The sequence below is a fragment of the Erpetoichthys calabaricus genome, chromosome 1, assembly GCF_900747795.2.
Source record: "Erpetoichthys calabaricus chromosome 1, fErpCal1.3, whole genome shotgun sequence".
Classification (NCBI taxonomy): Eukaryota; Metazoa; Chordata; class Cladistia; order Polypteriformes; family Polypteridae; genus Erpetoichthys; species Erpetoichthys calabaricus.
In genome coordinates this window covers 254,050,744-254,068,505 of record NC_041394.2, presented here as the reverse complement: position 1 = coordinate 254,068,505, position 17,762 = coordinate 254,050,744, and the positions used below count along the sequence as shown (strand labels likewise).

General features: G+C 35.8%; 1 protein-coding gene across 1 annotated transcript in view; it reads right to left on the bottom strand.

Moving 5' to 3' along the window:
- The window catches only part of gdi2 (GDP dissociation inhibitor 2), a 33,420-nt gene that overhangs the window by 3,475 nt on the left and 12,183 nt on the right, over positions 1–17,762 (bottom strand). The window contains exons 3-10 of the mRNA XM_028814262.2: positions 11,702–11,801; positions 8,863–8,997; positions 6,974–7,172; positions 6,611–6,742; positions 6,417–6,516; positions 5,698–5,869; positions 1,300–1,444; positions 1,126–1,180 (exon numbers count right to left, since the gene is read on the bottom strand). Coding sequence (XP_028670095.1) covers positions 1,126–1,180; positions 1,300–1,444; positions 5,698–5,869; positions 6,417–6,516; positions 6,611–6,742; positions 6,974–7,172; positions 8,863–8,997; positions 11,702–11,801 — 1,038 coding nt within the window. The remainder of the gene's footprint in view (positions 1–1,125; positions 1,181–1,299; positions 1,445–5,697; positions 5,870–6,416; positions 6,517–6,610; positions 6,743–6,973; positions 7,173–8,862; positions 8,998–11,701; positions 11,802–17,762) is intronic.

Here is a 17,762-nt window from a genome sequence, read left to right as displayed (position 1 = left end):
ACCATTCTGTTGCTAAGCACAGGATTAAAATGGACCTCTCTCTGTTGTTTTGGAAGCCATCAGGTTTTACTTTTTGCTGGAAACTGGAAAAACAAACCCCAAGTATCACACAGGTAAGATCACTTCTTGTAAAATGACAAGATTAATGAATCTGTTACATAATAAAGCATGATACAAACAAAGCAAGCACTGCACAGCATGCTTTGTAAATTGTTAACATCCCCAGCGGAAGCTGAACAGAAAATCCACTTCCCCTCTTCTTAAAATTTAGCCCATTTAGGAAATTGTTTCACTTCTTGTAGAATGTTTACTTAAGAGCTAAATTTATTCTCTCCTGTAATCCATTTTTGACTTTTGTCCTCTTAACTATTCATGTTAAATCAAGTGTTTTAAGGAAAAAGCAGTTTGAAACAATAGCTTTTGAATTAATAGCTAAAAAATATACAGGTAGCAAGTAAGCCTTTTATGTACATTTGACTCATCTGCTGCTTGTTCTTTGACTGCAGTTATCCTAAAGAAGCTCCATTCAGGCCTCATTTCCTGTGCTTTTTTTTTTTTTTTTAACTTCCCTTACCTCGGTCAGCATTGTTATTGCTTATCTTAAGTTTCCTAACATGAACCACCATACAGGATGATGGAGGAGAATATCAGATCCACGAAGCACCTAGCTGTGCTTTTAGGAAATGACTGAAGTGCTTAGGTGACACCAAGTTCAATTGGCTTTTATTGTGTCAAATTGCGTAATAAAAGAAAAAAAGTTAGTCCAGTACCCCATATTTCAAATCGGGACTTTTGGAAATTTTACAGCAAGCTCTTTAACCATCATTTTCATTACTGAAATTGAGACATTTCCATGTGATAAAAAAGTAACACCCAGACAATATGCTGCTCTTTTAGTAGGCTAACTGTCAAAAAAAGGAAGTGGCCACTGCACTAGTAAGAAACAATGCAGTTAAATCCAGGAGGTTGGGGAGGGGAGGCTTGGGGGGGGTGTTATTTGTATATTGTCTTTAACAGAAAAACTACAGAGTGATTCCACCTATCACACATATTCAATTACATTAAAACTATCCACATAAGCCTGCTAAATTAATTTGAACCTAAAAGGTAAAATTCTATACTAACCTGGCTTTCAGTTCCAAAATCAGTGGGAGAAAACTGATCACTAATACTGATAAACCTGCAAAGAAAAACAAAATTAACATTTCCAAGGCTCTGACAATAGTGGGCAAAAATGTTGAAGAGATGGATATCCAATATATGAATAATAAAATGAAAAAAGGAAAACAAAACAAGTACTTTTGTTCAACAGGCTCGAGAAGGTCCAAAGCCGGCTTGATCTCGCTCTCTGGTTCAGATGTTTCCACTGTAGTGCTGATAATTGCAATGTATTTTCCCTGGGCAGCAACATTGTGTGCATAGGAAATCATGCATACGTAAATATCTGTAAAGGCAATACCAGATAGTTCATGAAAATAAAACACTGAAGTAGTCAATAAATATATAACTTAAATTGTAAATATAAAGAATATGCAGTACATTTAGGCAAAAACAAATTGCTAAGGTTCCTAAAAACTATATACACAATTTCAAGACTGCTTGAGAATGGGCTTAACACTCCATGGATCTGCAAAGTGCACAAAATCTAACAGTTGGGACTGTTTACAAGTAAGGGCCATTAGTTTAGGGGGGAAAAAAAAGGCAGAATTTGGCAAAAATGTACTATTAGTGCTCCAGCTGTCTAAAATACTGAACCAATGAAGGATTCAGATAGCCCTCCGTTTCAAAGTGGCTACTAAACTGCAGTCCCTACCAACTAATTATGCACTTGCACACTAAATATGCTTGAGAATAATGATTCTTATTCGCTGTGTTGGATCTGTGAACATCCAGTCAGGTAAAGGCCAGAAGGCCCAATAACTGTGGGTAAGTTAACAGAAAACGCACGGACAAGACAAAAAAAAAAAAAACAGACTTGAGTGATATCCAAAATTACATCCTAAAGATTTACTGTAAGGGATTATAAGCCAAATTACTCAAATTGAAATATCATTTTAAAAGGTATTTGACATTTATTTCTTTTAAGAAATTAATGCAACATCTCTTAAAAAGAACACTTTTATTAAATGGCTTTATGATACATTTCTCACAAGTAAATACTTCACGGCATTTTACCATTGCCTTAAGTTCATTATAATACAGGTTAACAAATACCAAACCTGATATTCATAGAATTACATATTGATCATTTACTTACTTCTATACTTGTGAAAACAAAGCGAGATTAAGTCTTCCAGTTTGTGATTCACTTTTGAATGTCACCTACTTTAAAAGTAGCAATAGTGATCACTTTTTTCTTGCTGACTTTGAAAGTGAAACTGGTCTAAAATACAGCTCTGTAAATCACTGTATTATTTTCAATCACTTTGTTTATTAGAGAATACCTGTTATGCATGAATGCCTTTCTGTTCAATACACCTTTCCTATCAACACTATTAACATTCATCAAGCATGACAGATATTTTTTGATGAAGGAGCATGTCAAATGATTAACCATGATCCACAAAAGAGATTTCAGCCAAAAAAACTGACAAAGACTTAATACTGCATGATATTTTTGTGGATTACTGTAAAATGTATTTTTTTACATTTACCCTAAAATTTATTTGGAAACAAATCCACAACATGATAGCTATGTAGATAAGGCAGATAGACAGAGGTAGAGGAGGACTGTCTGTTAACAGAAACTCATTAAATAAATTAAATAGATAAAATTTATATAACACACACAGTTTTCTGAACACACACCAGAATAACATCTGGCTTGGCAGTTACAGTTATGCAGTCCTATTACTGTTGGTATAAAGGTTTTTAAGTCATTTAAACACACACACAGCATTGCACCAAATACTGTAGGTGACTCAGAGGAGATTCTCCACTTATCTTAATGAAATTGCATGTTCTGTACTTTTCCAGACTGCTGTAAACTATACCAACGGTGCAACTTGGCTGATTGTCAGTCACACAGGAGAATCACAGAGGTTATCTAACACACAGTGTTTCACTGAATTTAAGGCCCATGACACCTTGAAGGTTTCATCAGATGACAGAAGCTCAGCCAATTCTAATCACCACTCCCCCCAGTATTACTAAAACCATTAATATAAAAGCCCACTTTTTCCCTATATACAGTAAGCCTATTCTGCCAACATTACAAGAGAACTCCAACTGGAGTCACACAAAACAGGTTTGCACTACAAGCCTATCGCAGCAACTTCGGAATCGTGCTGGACATGCTTGTATTAATCCTGTCCCACCTAACTACCATACAACACCCTTAAAAACCTAAAATTAATAAATAAGCCATAAAATTCTACAATATAAATTTGTACATCATAAACTACAGATTCAGTACATCTCATCAAACCACAACCAATTGTTGATATTTTAAAATGCTAAGAATAAAGTAAAAACACACTTCAGATTTAAGCAAAAACCCTAGCCGTCTTTTCCCCACTCCATATTCTGCTGCCCTAGCTACTGTATATCCAATAGCTTGCTTCTCCTGCCACACTAATTTTTTTTTTTTTTACCACTTGCCAAAGCTGTCTTGCTGAGAAGCCAAACTCTCCGAGTAACGATGTTACTGATCTAGCTACAAAGCAGCAGCAACTTACCTCAAATTTCCTCACACGCACAGCCCAACCTTTCCAGGTATTGTCAGCTGCCAAGCCTATATATCTCACTCTCTTCCTTTCGTGTGCTTCTTCGACAAACACTAGAATTACCAGAGCCTACGAAAAAACTCGTAGATCCTTCCCACCTTAAATCACTTCACACTTCTCCATCGGCGTCTTTTGTCCTGTAAATGTGTCGATAAGCAGCAAACAGCAAGCAGACTGTTATAACATATAAATGTTAATGTTTTGGGCACATGCACCGTCCTTTGTATGTAAGAGCCAGATCTACAGCGTAAAGTCACATCGTCAGCATGTGTAAACAGCAGTGTCAAATGCGGGTTGGCGGGGGGCTGGTTGTGGGGGGGCGCAGGGAGTTGGAAACGTGAACAGAACCGAATAGAAAAAAACAAAGCTAACCTTTACAAGTATCATAAATTACACCGGCTGTTACAGACTGGAATCAAATGTATGTTTTTATTCTAAAATAGTAAGAATACGAGCAGCTCAGTTCTCAAAACGGACTCGCCTGGGATCAAACCCGCAAAGCTTTGATTACAAGTCAGCAGCTGATACCGTTGCGCCACCGAATCTCTCATGCCAATTGCCTGTCAATGTCGCAGGTAAATGCAGGTTGTTTTTCTGCAGTTATATTTTTGAATAAAAGTGCATTTCTTCTGTTATATTTGTACCTTTTGTGAAAGTGTTTCTTTGATATTTGGAATTCAGGCTTCAAACATTATACACTTCATGTCTACATTTTGTCAATTATTACTAAAACATGAAAAACGTTTCTGTTTTAACGATGTGTTTACATAGATCATTGTAGACACGGAACACACATGAAATGCATGTGTTCCAAATAACAATATAGTATTTATAAAAGGTGTCATTTTGCTTGACTTCTCACTCTATACAACTCCAAGCTACTGACACGCAGGTAAACAGATTTGAGCTGAGAAAACTGTGCAGCAGTGGGGGATGTGTTGATAAGCAGCAAGCAGCCTACTATCACATTTACAGGACAAAAGACGCTGATGGAGAAGTGTGAAGCGATTTAAGGTGGGACAGATCTACGAATTTTTTCGTAGGCTCTGGTAATTCTAGTGTTAAAACTCCCCATGGAACCGTTAATTCAGTTAAGTACACTATTCTTTCCCTTTCTGACCACAATATCATACAGTATCTGGCCACAAGTTACTTGTAGCTATTTCTTTTGGGACTGCTAGCCTTGCATTAATGTCTACATTAAGTTTCCACTCATTTGTCATTATCATTATAACATGAAAAAAGTTTGTGTTTTAGTTTTGTGTTTAACATTTCTTGCCTCACATTTTCTGTCATCCTACATTTACACAGATTGTTGTAGAAATGGAACACACATGAAATGTATGCATTCCAAATGATGATATATTATTTACCCTATACAGCTCCAGGTACCTCATACCCAGATCAACAGACTTGAGCTGGGAGAATGTTGTGTCTGACCTGAGCTCTGTCTGTGGGGGAATGGGATAGCAGACTGCTTGTGCGGATTGTGTGTTGATGCAAAACAAATGACGCTGATGAGGGAGTGTGAAGGAATTCAAGAATATTTTCGTAGGCTTCAGGGATTCTAGAGTTAAATTAATTTTGCATCTTTGCTTGCAACAAAAACAAAACTGAACCTAATTTCACCGTGCACAACAACAGCTTATATATGCAACACTACATACTCTGTCTGAAATCAAACCAGGACCAGATCTACTTTTTTCAAAAAGCAGACAATTTAAAAAAAATATACTATTAATTAATATGTACTAACTCTGTAGTGCCATAGAAACCTAAAAAGAAGTACCATGTAGCCAATTATATGACAAAGTACTGTGGACCTTTACACACTTAAACCATTAAATGTTAATTGAAAAGAAAAAGGAAGTGAATATAAACATATACAAAAGCAAATGATGAAATTTAGGTAAATACCCTGTAAATTCTATTTTGACTTTAAACATCACTTATATTTCTTTATGCAACATACCAGAACTCCTGTTTACTTGATTTTGTGGAATGATGATTTGGCATGAATTGGCATCATTTGTGTTCTTGATTGGATGACTCATGATACAGATGACTCGTATGACCTGCCTCGATTTGGTTACACGGTCTTTTACATAGCTTGGATCACAAATCAGCTGTTTACAGTGAGCAATCTGGCAAATAAAGGAAAAATGTTACATGTCAACTTCCAAGTTATGCAGTTATACAAAAAAGTAGCATTCTTGCACATTGAATTTTACTTAAAATAAATATACATCTTTTTAAGGGGGTGAGCCTGCTGAGTAGTTTCATTGTTTTTGAAAACTGTGTTAGCACAACACAAAAGACATAAATATTGGTTAACATATCCTACATAACCAAGAAAGGTGTTTTTTATCTTCTTTTTTTGCTAATAGATTTAACATTAAATATAATCAGCTTTATTACTTTGTAGTAAATGTTTTTTGGGGTTAATGATGCAGGTTTAATATTACTGTGGTCAAAATTACCCAGATTTAACTTGAATACGGTTTCCTGATTTATACTAGATTTATACGAAAGTAATTTTTGGAATTGAGTCTGTTATGAATATTTTCCTGACCACACTTTAAAGTTGAGAATTTCAGTAAATTATTTACATGAAATTTTAGGCTAAATCAATTGTAATGATTGATGAATACATTTATTTTCCCTTCACAGAAAACAAATTTCAAATATTACCTCGCCTTCAGACTTCACTCCAATTACTTTTCCATTTTCCATTATGATTTCTTGAATTGGTTTATTTAACATGTAGGTACCTCCATAAATGGCACTTAATCTAGATTAGGTAGCAAACAACAATTTATTCAAAATAGAAATGTTGAGCAGAAAGTATATCTACATTTTAAATGAAAATTTCAAAAATATCTCACCTTGCAAAACCCTGTGGCAATTCTCCCAGACCATAGAGAGGATAGAGGTATGGACTTTTGCCATATCTGGCCAGAGATTCACTGTACAGCTTAATTCTGTTGACTGTTTCAAGGCATGGCTGGTCTAAGTAGCTGAGGATCAAAAAGGGATTGGTTTGTGATTTGCTATTTATGCGATAAATATAAACAGTTGCAAGAAAAAAATATATACCAAATATATTTTAATACTAGCAAGTAGCCAGTATGTAACTATTTCTTTTGCATTTTTCCAGATTTGTAATAATTACACGCAAATACCATCATAATATGCCCGCAAAATCATCAAAATGACTGTAGCTAGGTGAAGTAAAAGATTCTACTCACTCGTCTGTCCTATATAGTGCAAGTGCATGACCTGTAAAGTCAATTATATCTTGGCCCAGGTCAAATTTTTTATATACATCTCTCATTTTTGTCTTTTTGGGGTCAACACCTTCAAATGTCTTAGGATCATTTTCATCAAAGTTTGCAATATATATTAAAAATTTCCTGAACCGTCTCTTCTCAAACAATCCCATTAAACCTAGAAGAGAAATTTTAAGTAGATTAATGCTTTGTCTCCCCTAGTTAGGGAAACATTAACAATACATGAAAGAGACGCTTTCCTGTAGGCTAAAATTCAATTATTGACCACTTTATTAGTCACGCCTATCCAGCACCAATTGGTCACCCATTTACACTTTGAATTGCCTAAAATCATGACATATAGATCCTAGTCCATGTTGTGATTCTGTATACCAAAGCTGTTGTAAAAGATGGATTTGTATCTTTATAGGCCTCAGTCTTGTATGCACTTGATTGGATTGTGATCTGGTGACTGGGATGGGTACCATACTAAGAACCAACTGCTATCAAGCTCATTCAATCATTATATCCTAAGGCCTTTATGACATCGATTATTATCCTGCGCTTTCACAGATGAGCAAACTCACAACTGTGATAAGATGTCCTTAGTACATTTTATTTATAGTAGCAGAGTTTGAATACCTATGTAAATCATAACCCTTATTATTAAACTGCACTGCTGACATGCCAGGATGATGCATCTGTGGCCTTACGGGGTTTTTGCCATATCCTAGGGATCATCACAGCAGTGTTTAGTGTTTGTTGTTTATTCCACTGCAACAACAAACTTCAGTTTTCTGCTAATGACAGTTGAACTCAATGGACTGGTCAACCGACTATCCATGACAAACTATAAAGAATTGTACATTATGATGGGCATTTTATTGCAACACTATTGTGCTTAGGTAGAATATAACCAAAAAAGAACAATGCATTTTGTGTATCTAACAAGTTATTTTTCTTTATACATCTCTTTCTGATCATGAATATAAGTTGGTTGACCTTAGCCTGACAGCAACTGACATGAAGCAAATTTTTTAAAATGATATGGGTGAACAACATATTTCACTAAAATAATCAATTCTACATTAAGAGATTCACAGCCTATTAGGATTCAAAAACAAATACACACAACATAAAACGAAGCTGAACTAAATTTTTTGTTCAGTTTAGCTACCAAGTTAGAATGAATAAGGCTGATTAGACAAATTACATTAAGCACAACAGGTCTCAAATTTGGTCCATTTTCCTTCACTCATACTGAATGAAGAATGTGTGCTGACATGGTCTGTGAGGTAGTATGCGAGTAATTCCACAATGAGAATGGGAAGGACTTATAGCTTGGCTGCAAATTTCTAAAATGCAGTCCCCTTCAGAGGTCTCAATTATGGTGGTATGAATACTAATGTATGGTTCTATGAGCTGGCACATTCCCACTCACTGACAGCAACACAGAAAACACAAAGCAGCCTTAGGATATAAAACTAACTGTGCATTATCTGTTAACAATAGCCTGCTATGGAAATAACTGAGGGACATATGACAATGTCATTTAACAGGTTGACATCTTTTTATTTGTGTTCACATGTCACTGTCTAAATCTAATCAACTAAAACAGCTGATGATCTTCTCCATTGTCACCTCATGCTACATGTGTACAAGCACAACAAGGAGTACACCTTTTGTGTTTTGAAGACTTAAATTCCTACGGACTACATGTTTATGTTTATTTTACAAGCCTGCCAAATTAGTAATATGAAGTACTCATTAATACTGCCTTATTAGGAAATTTCACATAGGACAAACCTCAATCAACTCGAAAAGCAGCCTTACTAGGCCAGATCTTTTAAGAATTCAGATTTACTTACTTGAAGCTAAGGCCTCTGTTTCAGTAGATGGGACCTTATAAATTTTGCCCCCTTTGTACACAAAGCTTCCCTCAATTACCTTGAAGTCAAGGTAACGGGTCACCTCGGTCAAAAGCAGCATCTTCACCAGCTGACCTGAAGTAAAATAGGAATTTTAACATTAACGTAATAGTCTGTATTCCTGTGTCTCTTTAAAAAACAAAACTTGAAGCCTTCTAGAACATTAAGTACAGTTATTCTGCAGAATGATTTTAATACACCAGTTCTTACTAGTTATGCCAAAAACTCCTGTTTTTCACCAGTCTCTTAGCAATTTGTCATTTTCTAGATTTATCCAGGTTAGCAGATTGCCCTTCCACCCCAAATCATCTTACTTTATGTCTCCATAAAGATCCAGCATTTTTTGTCTAGAACAAAGTGTCTTGGCACAGCCAACAATGGATGGGATGCTAGTCAATCATAGGGTGCGATCATTCTGAAGCAGTTTAGCTTTACCAAAAAATGTAAAAGCTGTATGCTGTGCTGTGTGAGGGAAACAAATGTGTTAGAAGAAACCCTTATAAACAGGCTCCCTGCAAACAGAAGGCAAGCAGGATACTGAAGCATCATAAGCAGCATAAACACATGACTATGAAATATAGGGGTACTCAACCTGTTTTACCTTTATTTGGTAGTAGTACTTGTCTCTGATCATCATGCTAGAGAGAGTGATGAACACATGCTGTACTCTGTGACACTAATGACCATATAAACCTATAATAATCTGAGCCAAAATTATGCATTAATGGGGGAAAGCCAAGCATTACAAACTGGGGTGTGCTTCCCACTGTACATTAGCTAAGCGGGTGAGCAATAAAAAAAAAACATATTTGCAAATATTAAAGAAAACAGGGGTATTAACCTTTCACCCCGAAACAGATAAATATCCTGTAGCAGCATAGAATGATTTGATGACAGCCACTCAGTTTATCAACAAAGCAATGAGTACTTGCTCTGAATTATTTTTATATTCTGTAATACTGATATAGAAAAATGCATGAAAGAAAATTAGGTGGGCATCAAATAATAAATAATAATAATGTATTTAAAAATGCCTGCTGCTTTGGGAAGTAATACTGCTTTGTTTTCCATTTCTTCCTTTACATATTTTTGGCAAAATGAAATCTATACACAAGTTGCATTTCAATAAGCAAAATTTACTGTAGATTTATTTTATTTGTCTGAACAGGGGAATCAAACTTGTCACAACTGATTGAAGAAAAACACAGTAATTCTTTAATAAACATTTAGGAATTATTATTACTACCAAAAAGAGCTGCTTTTTGGACAAACTATTATAGCTCGCTAGCTGTGCTGTTTATTTTAGAGATTTTTTTTCCACTTGTCTTTTTCAATGGTATTTATTGTGACAAGCATTCTTTTCAAATTAATACTATACAAAAAGAAAAAAAAATCAATCAATAATTGCCATATTGGTCAGACCTTAAAATGTGAACCAATATTAAAATGAAGTATTTCTTGTTTATTCTCTCCCACATTAGATTTATTTGATGGATGTGAGAACCCAAATAACCGGTGACATTTCCTTGTTGTTAGCACAACATATGATCAGCGGTTGAAGAAATTGAGTCTTTTCAGTTTTAGCAAACAGAGACAAAGAGGTGACATGATTGAAGTGTTCAAAATTACACAGCGAACTCGCACAGTGAAATCCAAGCTGTTTACTGGAATTGTTAACAGGGATACAACAAGAAAACACAGGGAAATTGTTAAAAGTAAAATTCACATAAATGTTGCAAAAATGTTATTTTCACCCAAAGAATCACATGCACACCGGGGATAAACTGTCGGTACTGTGGCAGATAGTAGTACTTTCAAATCCCATTTCATGTTATTTTTGGAGAAATCACATAAATAGGATCGACACACTTATTGGGATGTTTTTAAAATCATTCTAATGTCATAAAAATAGTTTATTTTGGTGATTTTTCATGTATTTCTTCAACAAATCTGACAAGCAATGTGGTCTAGTCATTTAAGAACTGGACTGTAAAATATACGGTTGTCCACACAGTTCACTTTCTGACTAGGCCAGTCACCTAACCTTCCTCTGTCATTTTCCAATGGCAAAGGAACGAATACAGCAAGAAACATACACAATACTGGTATGTATATTACAGTTCTGTATTCTGAAGCGCACTGTCTTGGGATTCAGTTCAAATTAAAACTCACTTAATCCACTTCAGGTTTGAAGAGGTGCAGGAGACTATCCAGGTACCATTGGACACAAGGCAGGAAACTGGCCAGTCTAACAGAGGGGCTACTCACGCAAAAGTCAATATGGAATCACCAATTAAGTACGAGGAAAATGTGCAAACTTCACCTGCCCAAAGTCTGGGCATGAAATTTGAACCAATGATGCTTTGGTGAAAATTTCACCAATTTTAATGAGAAAATGTTATCTGAAATTATGAAAAAACAACCCAAATAGAACAAGTAAGGTTTTGATAACTAAGCTTGACTATATCTGAATCACAGGTAACTTTGTCCATCTTTATTTTACAGTGAAGATCATCACGTATTAGTGATACTTTGAAAGAATAAGTGAGCTTGCATGTTTTATTAAAAATAATAAGCAATTACTGCTGCATTGTTTTTGGCCTTTCAGTAATGTTTTCTTGTTTATTTAATACAGATAGAAAAATACACTGCGCATGGTAGATAAATTGTTTTTTTCTTAGGATTTTATCATTTTAAAATATTTTTCCATTGTGAAACTGAACAATTAAAAATGTCCAACAATTACTTTGTGCTTTTAAAATCAGTCAGTAGTCATTACCATTAGCCATAAGGAACTTTGGAACAAGGTCCACATTCCAGTCTCTTCCTTTTCCCATACATTCTGGGGGACTCCCGAAGATAGAAAATCTTTTGTAGAGCTATTAAAAAAAATAAAGATGAAATTACCAGTAAGGCCGAGTTTCAGTTCTCTTTTTTAGCAGTATGTTAAGATAAGTAAAATAAAAACAGTAGGTGTGTCAGTTTCACACCACTAAAATTTAAGGATGTCTACAATAATCAACTCATTATTATAGTAGGGGTAAAACACATTGAATTAACACTTTTTACTTTGTGAATATTATTTAATTAATTCAGTGCCATCTTGTGAGATACTTGAAGCTTTACAAATGCAGTAAAGTTTATGAGCCAATGAAGGCAACATTTAAACTGCTGAATAAAGCAAACAGACCTTAATTGTTGCAATTAACAGTGCATATACTAAAAATGGAGATAATCCTTGCACAGTTCATTTGTAGGGTTTATACATTTCCTCATCCACCCAAATAAAGTAGTGTTTGATGCAACTAATAAAATGCATATTACTTCTCCTAACTAATAATCCTTTATTTCAATAAAAATAGAGATGTAGAGACAAAAATAAAGCAAACCAGTCTACTGACATTTGTTGAGCATGCTTCCTGTTACAGACAGCCTTGCTTGAGACAGCACAAACTAATAGATTACACCAAAAAATATACTTTGTAATACAGTAGTTTACTACAATAAAAACTAATCCTCTCATGAAAATAAAATTACTTTGTAACAAAAGAATGTACTTCTGGCAAGCACATGTAGAAGAAGGCAAAAACAACAAAACTGAATGCAAAATTGAACAAATAAACTAAATAGAGACTGCAGCTAAATAAGTTACTATAGGCCACTCAAGAGGCAATACAGTTACAACAATTTTAGAAACCAGAAGAGGAAAATCAGGTTTTTACCCTCAAAACTGAGCCAACACATTCAAAGAGGTGAACAGCTCTCCATATAAGGTTTCTTAGATAGAATAAACTGTATGTACAGTAGACCGGCAGACTGATACCACTGACAACTCGTAGAATTATTATGTGTAACTTCCCAAAGTACCTCAGCAATTTAAAATGCATCCAACTAAGTTAAGTGGGGAGATGGTAAGCAAGGTGGTTATGGATAACCCAGAGTTATACTTGCAACAAAAACATGGCACAAGGTGGACTGAACATAAACTTCAGTTTAATTCAAACCCAATATAGTAACAACAAAATCATAAGTGCCCTAACATCCCTTTAGTCCTGTAGGGTGCACATGACTGAATTAATTCAGCCTTATACACGTTTACATACACCCACACACTCTTGTGCCATATCCTTGACAGGCCTTGTCCCCTGTTAGACCCAACCCCATGATCTTACACTTTCTAGACAAGCCACACAACTGTAAAACTGTATCTGACTTAAAGTCTCTGTTCAGCTCCACTTGGCAGGCAGCAGGCAAGACACACAGCTCTAACAGTGCTTATGAAAGACCAAAGTGTCTCCTGGATGCAATCTACAGAAAAACTAACAGTTAAAGGAATAATACAAGTCTTATGTAATGAATAAAAATTAATCAAAAAAAAAAAAAAAAAGCTACTTTATTCTGCATAAGATAATTTGTGGTGGACAGCCGTGGTTTTCCCAGCCGACGGAACTTAGAGTAAGCTTTCAGACACTGAATCTACAAGATAACCTAGAAAGGCTGGTATAGTTTAACTCGATTCATCGACTGATCCTGTTTTGATGTACCAGTGCAACTACCTGTAAAATAATCACAATGCTAGTTGCCAGGTCCAAATAAATCCCTGTTTTTTTTTTTTGTTTTTTTTTTTAAAAAGACAAAGAAATACTTAGTTAGTTTAGACAATATTCTCCAATATTCCAGTGCAATTATGGAAATGTTAGATTCCAAGACAAAAAAAAATCTATCATCTGAATGTACTTAATACTTTTTCTGATTATTCTTTAACTAGGCGGCTCTTAACTTTTTTCTTGATGCAAGGCCCTTCAGAGTATGCAAACAAAACATAACTCCCATCACAATGGTGTATGCAGGGAGGGTCTCTCCTTTGGGAATATGTTCAGTATGTTCACCAACAACAAATACAGCCCTCAAAGTCCTACCACGTATGACAAGAAAGTTTAAACTGTCAAAGGGCCAGAAGAAACAGCCACCTGCAGTCAGTATATGCCCTCATTTACACTTACATTTCTCCATGTTGCCTCCACCCAAAAGTATTCACTTTGTTAATATTTTTCCAAACTGCAAAAACTGCAGCATAATATCAGCAATTTCAGAGATGAAACAAAAATCCTAGCAATATATACATGTCCTTTCCCAGAATTAGACAGCAACCCGACCAGTTCCAAGACATAAAGAATTCCTATTTTGGAGTATATACAGTGGTGTGAAAAACTATTTGCCCCCTTCCTGATTTCTTATTCTTTTGCATGTTTGTCACACAAAATGTTTCTGATCATCAAACACATTTAACCATTAGTCAAATATAACACAAGTAAACACAAAATGCAGTTTGTAAATGGTGGTTTTTATTATTTAGGGAGAAAAAAAAATCCAAACCTACATGGCCCTGTGTGAAAAAGTAATTGCCCCCTGAACCTAATAACTGGTTGGGCCACCCTTAGCAGCAATAACTGCAATCAAGCGTTTGCGATAACTTGCAATGAGTCTTTTACAGCGCTCTGGAGGAATTTTGGCCCACTCATCTTTGCAAAATTGTTGTAATTCAGCTTTATTTGAGGGTTTTCTAGCATGAACCGCCTTTTAAGGTCATGCCATAGCATCTCAATTGGATTCAGGTCAGGACTTTGACTAGGCCACTCCAAAGTCTTCATTTTGTTTTTCTTCAGCCATTCAGAGGTGGATTTGCTGGTGTGTTTTGGGTCATTGTCCTGTTGCAGCACCCAAGATCGCTTCAGCTTGAGTTGACGAACAGATGGCCGGACATTCTCCTTCAGGATTTTTTGGTAGACAGTAGAATTCATGGTTCCATCTATCACAGCAAGCCTTCCAGGTCCTGAAGCAGCAAAACAACCCCAGACCATCACACTACCACCACCATATTTTACTGTTGGTATGATGTTCTTTTTCTGAAATGCTGTGTTCCTTTTACACCAGATGTAACGGGACATTTGCCTTCCAAAAAGTTGAACTTTTTGGATCATCAGTCCACAAGGTATTTTCCCAAAAGTCTTGGCAATCATTGAGATGTTTCTTAGCAAAATTGAGACGAGCCTAATGTTCTTTTTGCTTAACAGTGGTTTGCGTCTTGGAAATCTGCCATGCAGGCCGTTTTTTGCCCAGTCTCTTTCTTATGGTGGAGTCGTGAACACTGACCTTAATTGAGGCAAGTGAGGCCTGCAGTTCTTTTAGACGTTGTCCTGGGGTCTTTTGTGACCTCTCGATGAGTCGTCTCTGCGCTCTTGGGGTAATTTTTGGTCGGCCGGCCACTCCTGGGAAGGTTCACCACTGTTCCATGTTTTTGCCATTTGTGGATAATGGCTCTCACTGTGGTTCGCTGGTGTCCCAAAGCTTTAGAAATAGCTTTAACACCTTTACCAGACTGATAGATCTCAATTACTTCTGTTCTCATTTGTTCCTGAATTTCTTTGGATCTTGGCATGATGTCTAGCTTTTGAGGTGCTTTTGGTCTACTTCTCTGTGTCAGGCAGCTCCTATTTAAGTGATTTCTTGATTGAAACAGGTGTGGCAGTAATCAGGCCTGGGGGTGGCTACGGAAATTGAACTCAGGTGTGATACACCACAGTTAGGTTATTTTTTAACAAGGGGGGGCAATTACTTTTTCACACAGGGCCATGTAGGTTTGGATTTTTTTTCTCCCTAAATAATAAAAACCATCATTTAAAAACTGCATTTTGTGTTTACTTGTGTTATATTTGACTAATGGTTAAATGTGTTTGATGATCAGAAACATTTTGTGTGACAAACATGCAAAAGAATAAGAAATCAGGAAGGGGGCAAATAGTTTTTCACACCACTGTAAAGGAATAAATCCAGAAAATTGCCAGGCAAACTGAATAGAACGTCAAAGGTTTTTTTTTTTTTCAAATGCAAGTAAACCAATCATTATGGTCTTGAGCAATGTTGAAGAGTTACGTTTTTTTTTTAAATGTCTGGCGACTGAACAGATTTTGAAATTGGGAGCTCCTTTCCACCCAAGCTACAAAGACAATTGTTAAGTCCGTTACTGCTCTGCTTAATGAATTATTGAGAACATATCTTGAGTATTTTGTGCAGTTCTGGTCACAGAGCTTCAAAATATACATAGCAGCAATTAAAGTGGTGTAATGAGCAAACAGGTACATCACAGGACTCAAGGACATGTTGTACTCCGACAGACTCAAAGAATGAAACTTGTTCAGTCACGAGCAGAGGAGACTGCGTGGGGACCTAATCCATCTCTTCAAAATTCTTAAAGACACTGACAAAGGAGATTCAGTAGGATTACTTCAGTTAAAGGCGAGTCATAAAGAAATTAAGGGGAAGAGCATTTAGGACTGAAGATAGGAAACATTGTGGGAATCTGGAACAAACTACTGAGACATGTAGGTAAAGCAGAAACCTTGACACCCTTAAGAAATTTCTGGATGAGATATTGGGAGAGCTTAATTAACTATTAGCTAAACCAATGAGCTTCATGGACTATACCAGCCATCACTAAATGGCGGACCTCAGCCAGGACCCAGACCAAGTGGCTGCACTGTCTAGACCGTGACACCTTTCTGATAAATGAATGAGAATGACTGATAATATAAATGTAGTGCTTTTTCCCCCCTTCTTGAGGTGGGTTGCATCTACACGTGCCAAAGCTTGCTTTGTACTTTTTCGGATAGGTACTTTTTATTTTTATTCAAATGGTTCTGTTTCCTTTGACTTTATGTGAATTTTGTAGGCATTTGTTTACTTTTTATTAAATAGTTATTTATTTGTTTTATATGATGTTTATGTTAAAAATCATTATTTGTATTCCATACAAATACAAGGCTCATTAAATTCAAAGGTTCAACATGTTTAAAGTCCTTATTGAAAACTGAAAATAAATATTGTTGAAATGCTGTGGTAATTATAACTTGTTTATTTTTAATAGCTATTCCATGACAACATATACAGGGATCTGAATCACAAACATGAGGTTCAGACCTTTGATAGGAGAACATTTTTTTTTTTGTTATCAGGTAATGGTGTGTCTATAAAGTTAGATAGAGAGAAAAATGTGCAGAGTTTCCCGAACTGTAAAAATGCAATAGCACAAATGTTCTTGTCTTTGTCGTTTCATACTTGACTCATGTTTTTCAGTTTTTGATCAAAATGGCTGTTTCTCACATTTTCTTTGTGATACAAACACCATTATTAAAATAGTAAATACATGAAACTAAGCAGTCAAATATCTGCTTGCCAATGTATTTTCCTTCACATCAAAAAATTCCTGCAACTGCTCAAACTGCATGAGTAAAAGGCGTTTCGGCTCTGAAAGTTTTGTTTAATGTTCGCTTGTCTTCCCAAGTCCAATTCCGACCCCCCCCCCCCCCCCCCCCCCAATTAATACCACAGCAGGCCGCACAAGGCTTTGCGTCTTAATCGTGGTGTCTGCTTGACTAACTTAAGCTACATATGTATGCATAGATTCCTTGAAGTTCAACAGCATAAAATGGTGCTGAATGGGGGAAATCTGCTATAATTCACAAACACAATCTTTGCAGATTTTCTGTATATTTTTTGCAAGTTACTTTTGTTGACAGGCAAGGACATTGTGTGTGTATGAATGGACATGTCCAGTACAAAAGGACAGTCGCTGTGCATGCTACTTTCTTGGTTCCTGTTCCAATATACTGTATATTTGCAGTAAAGTGCCTGAAGAATGCAATTATCACTTTAAAAAATAACAAATCCTAACTGAATGATCAATTCAGAAATGTGTTATTCTTCAAAATTATTAATGTAAAAATTCATAAAAGAAACAAAATATAGAGAATTAAAATATTTTTGTTATCCAATAATGTGGA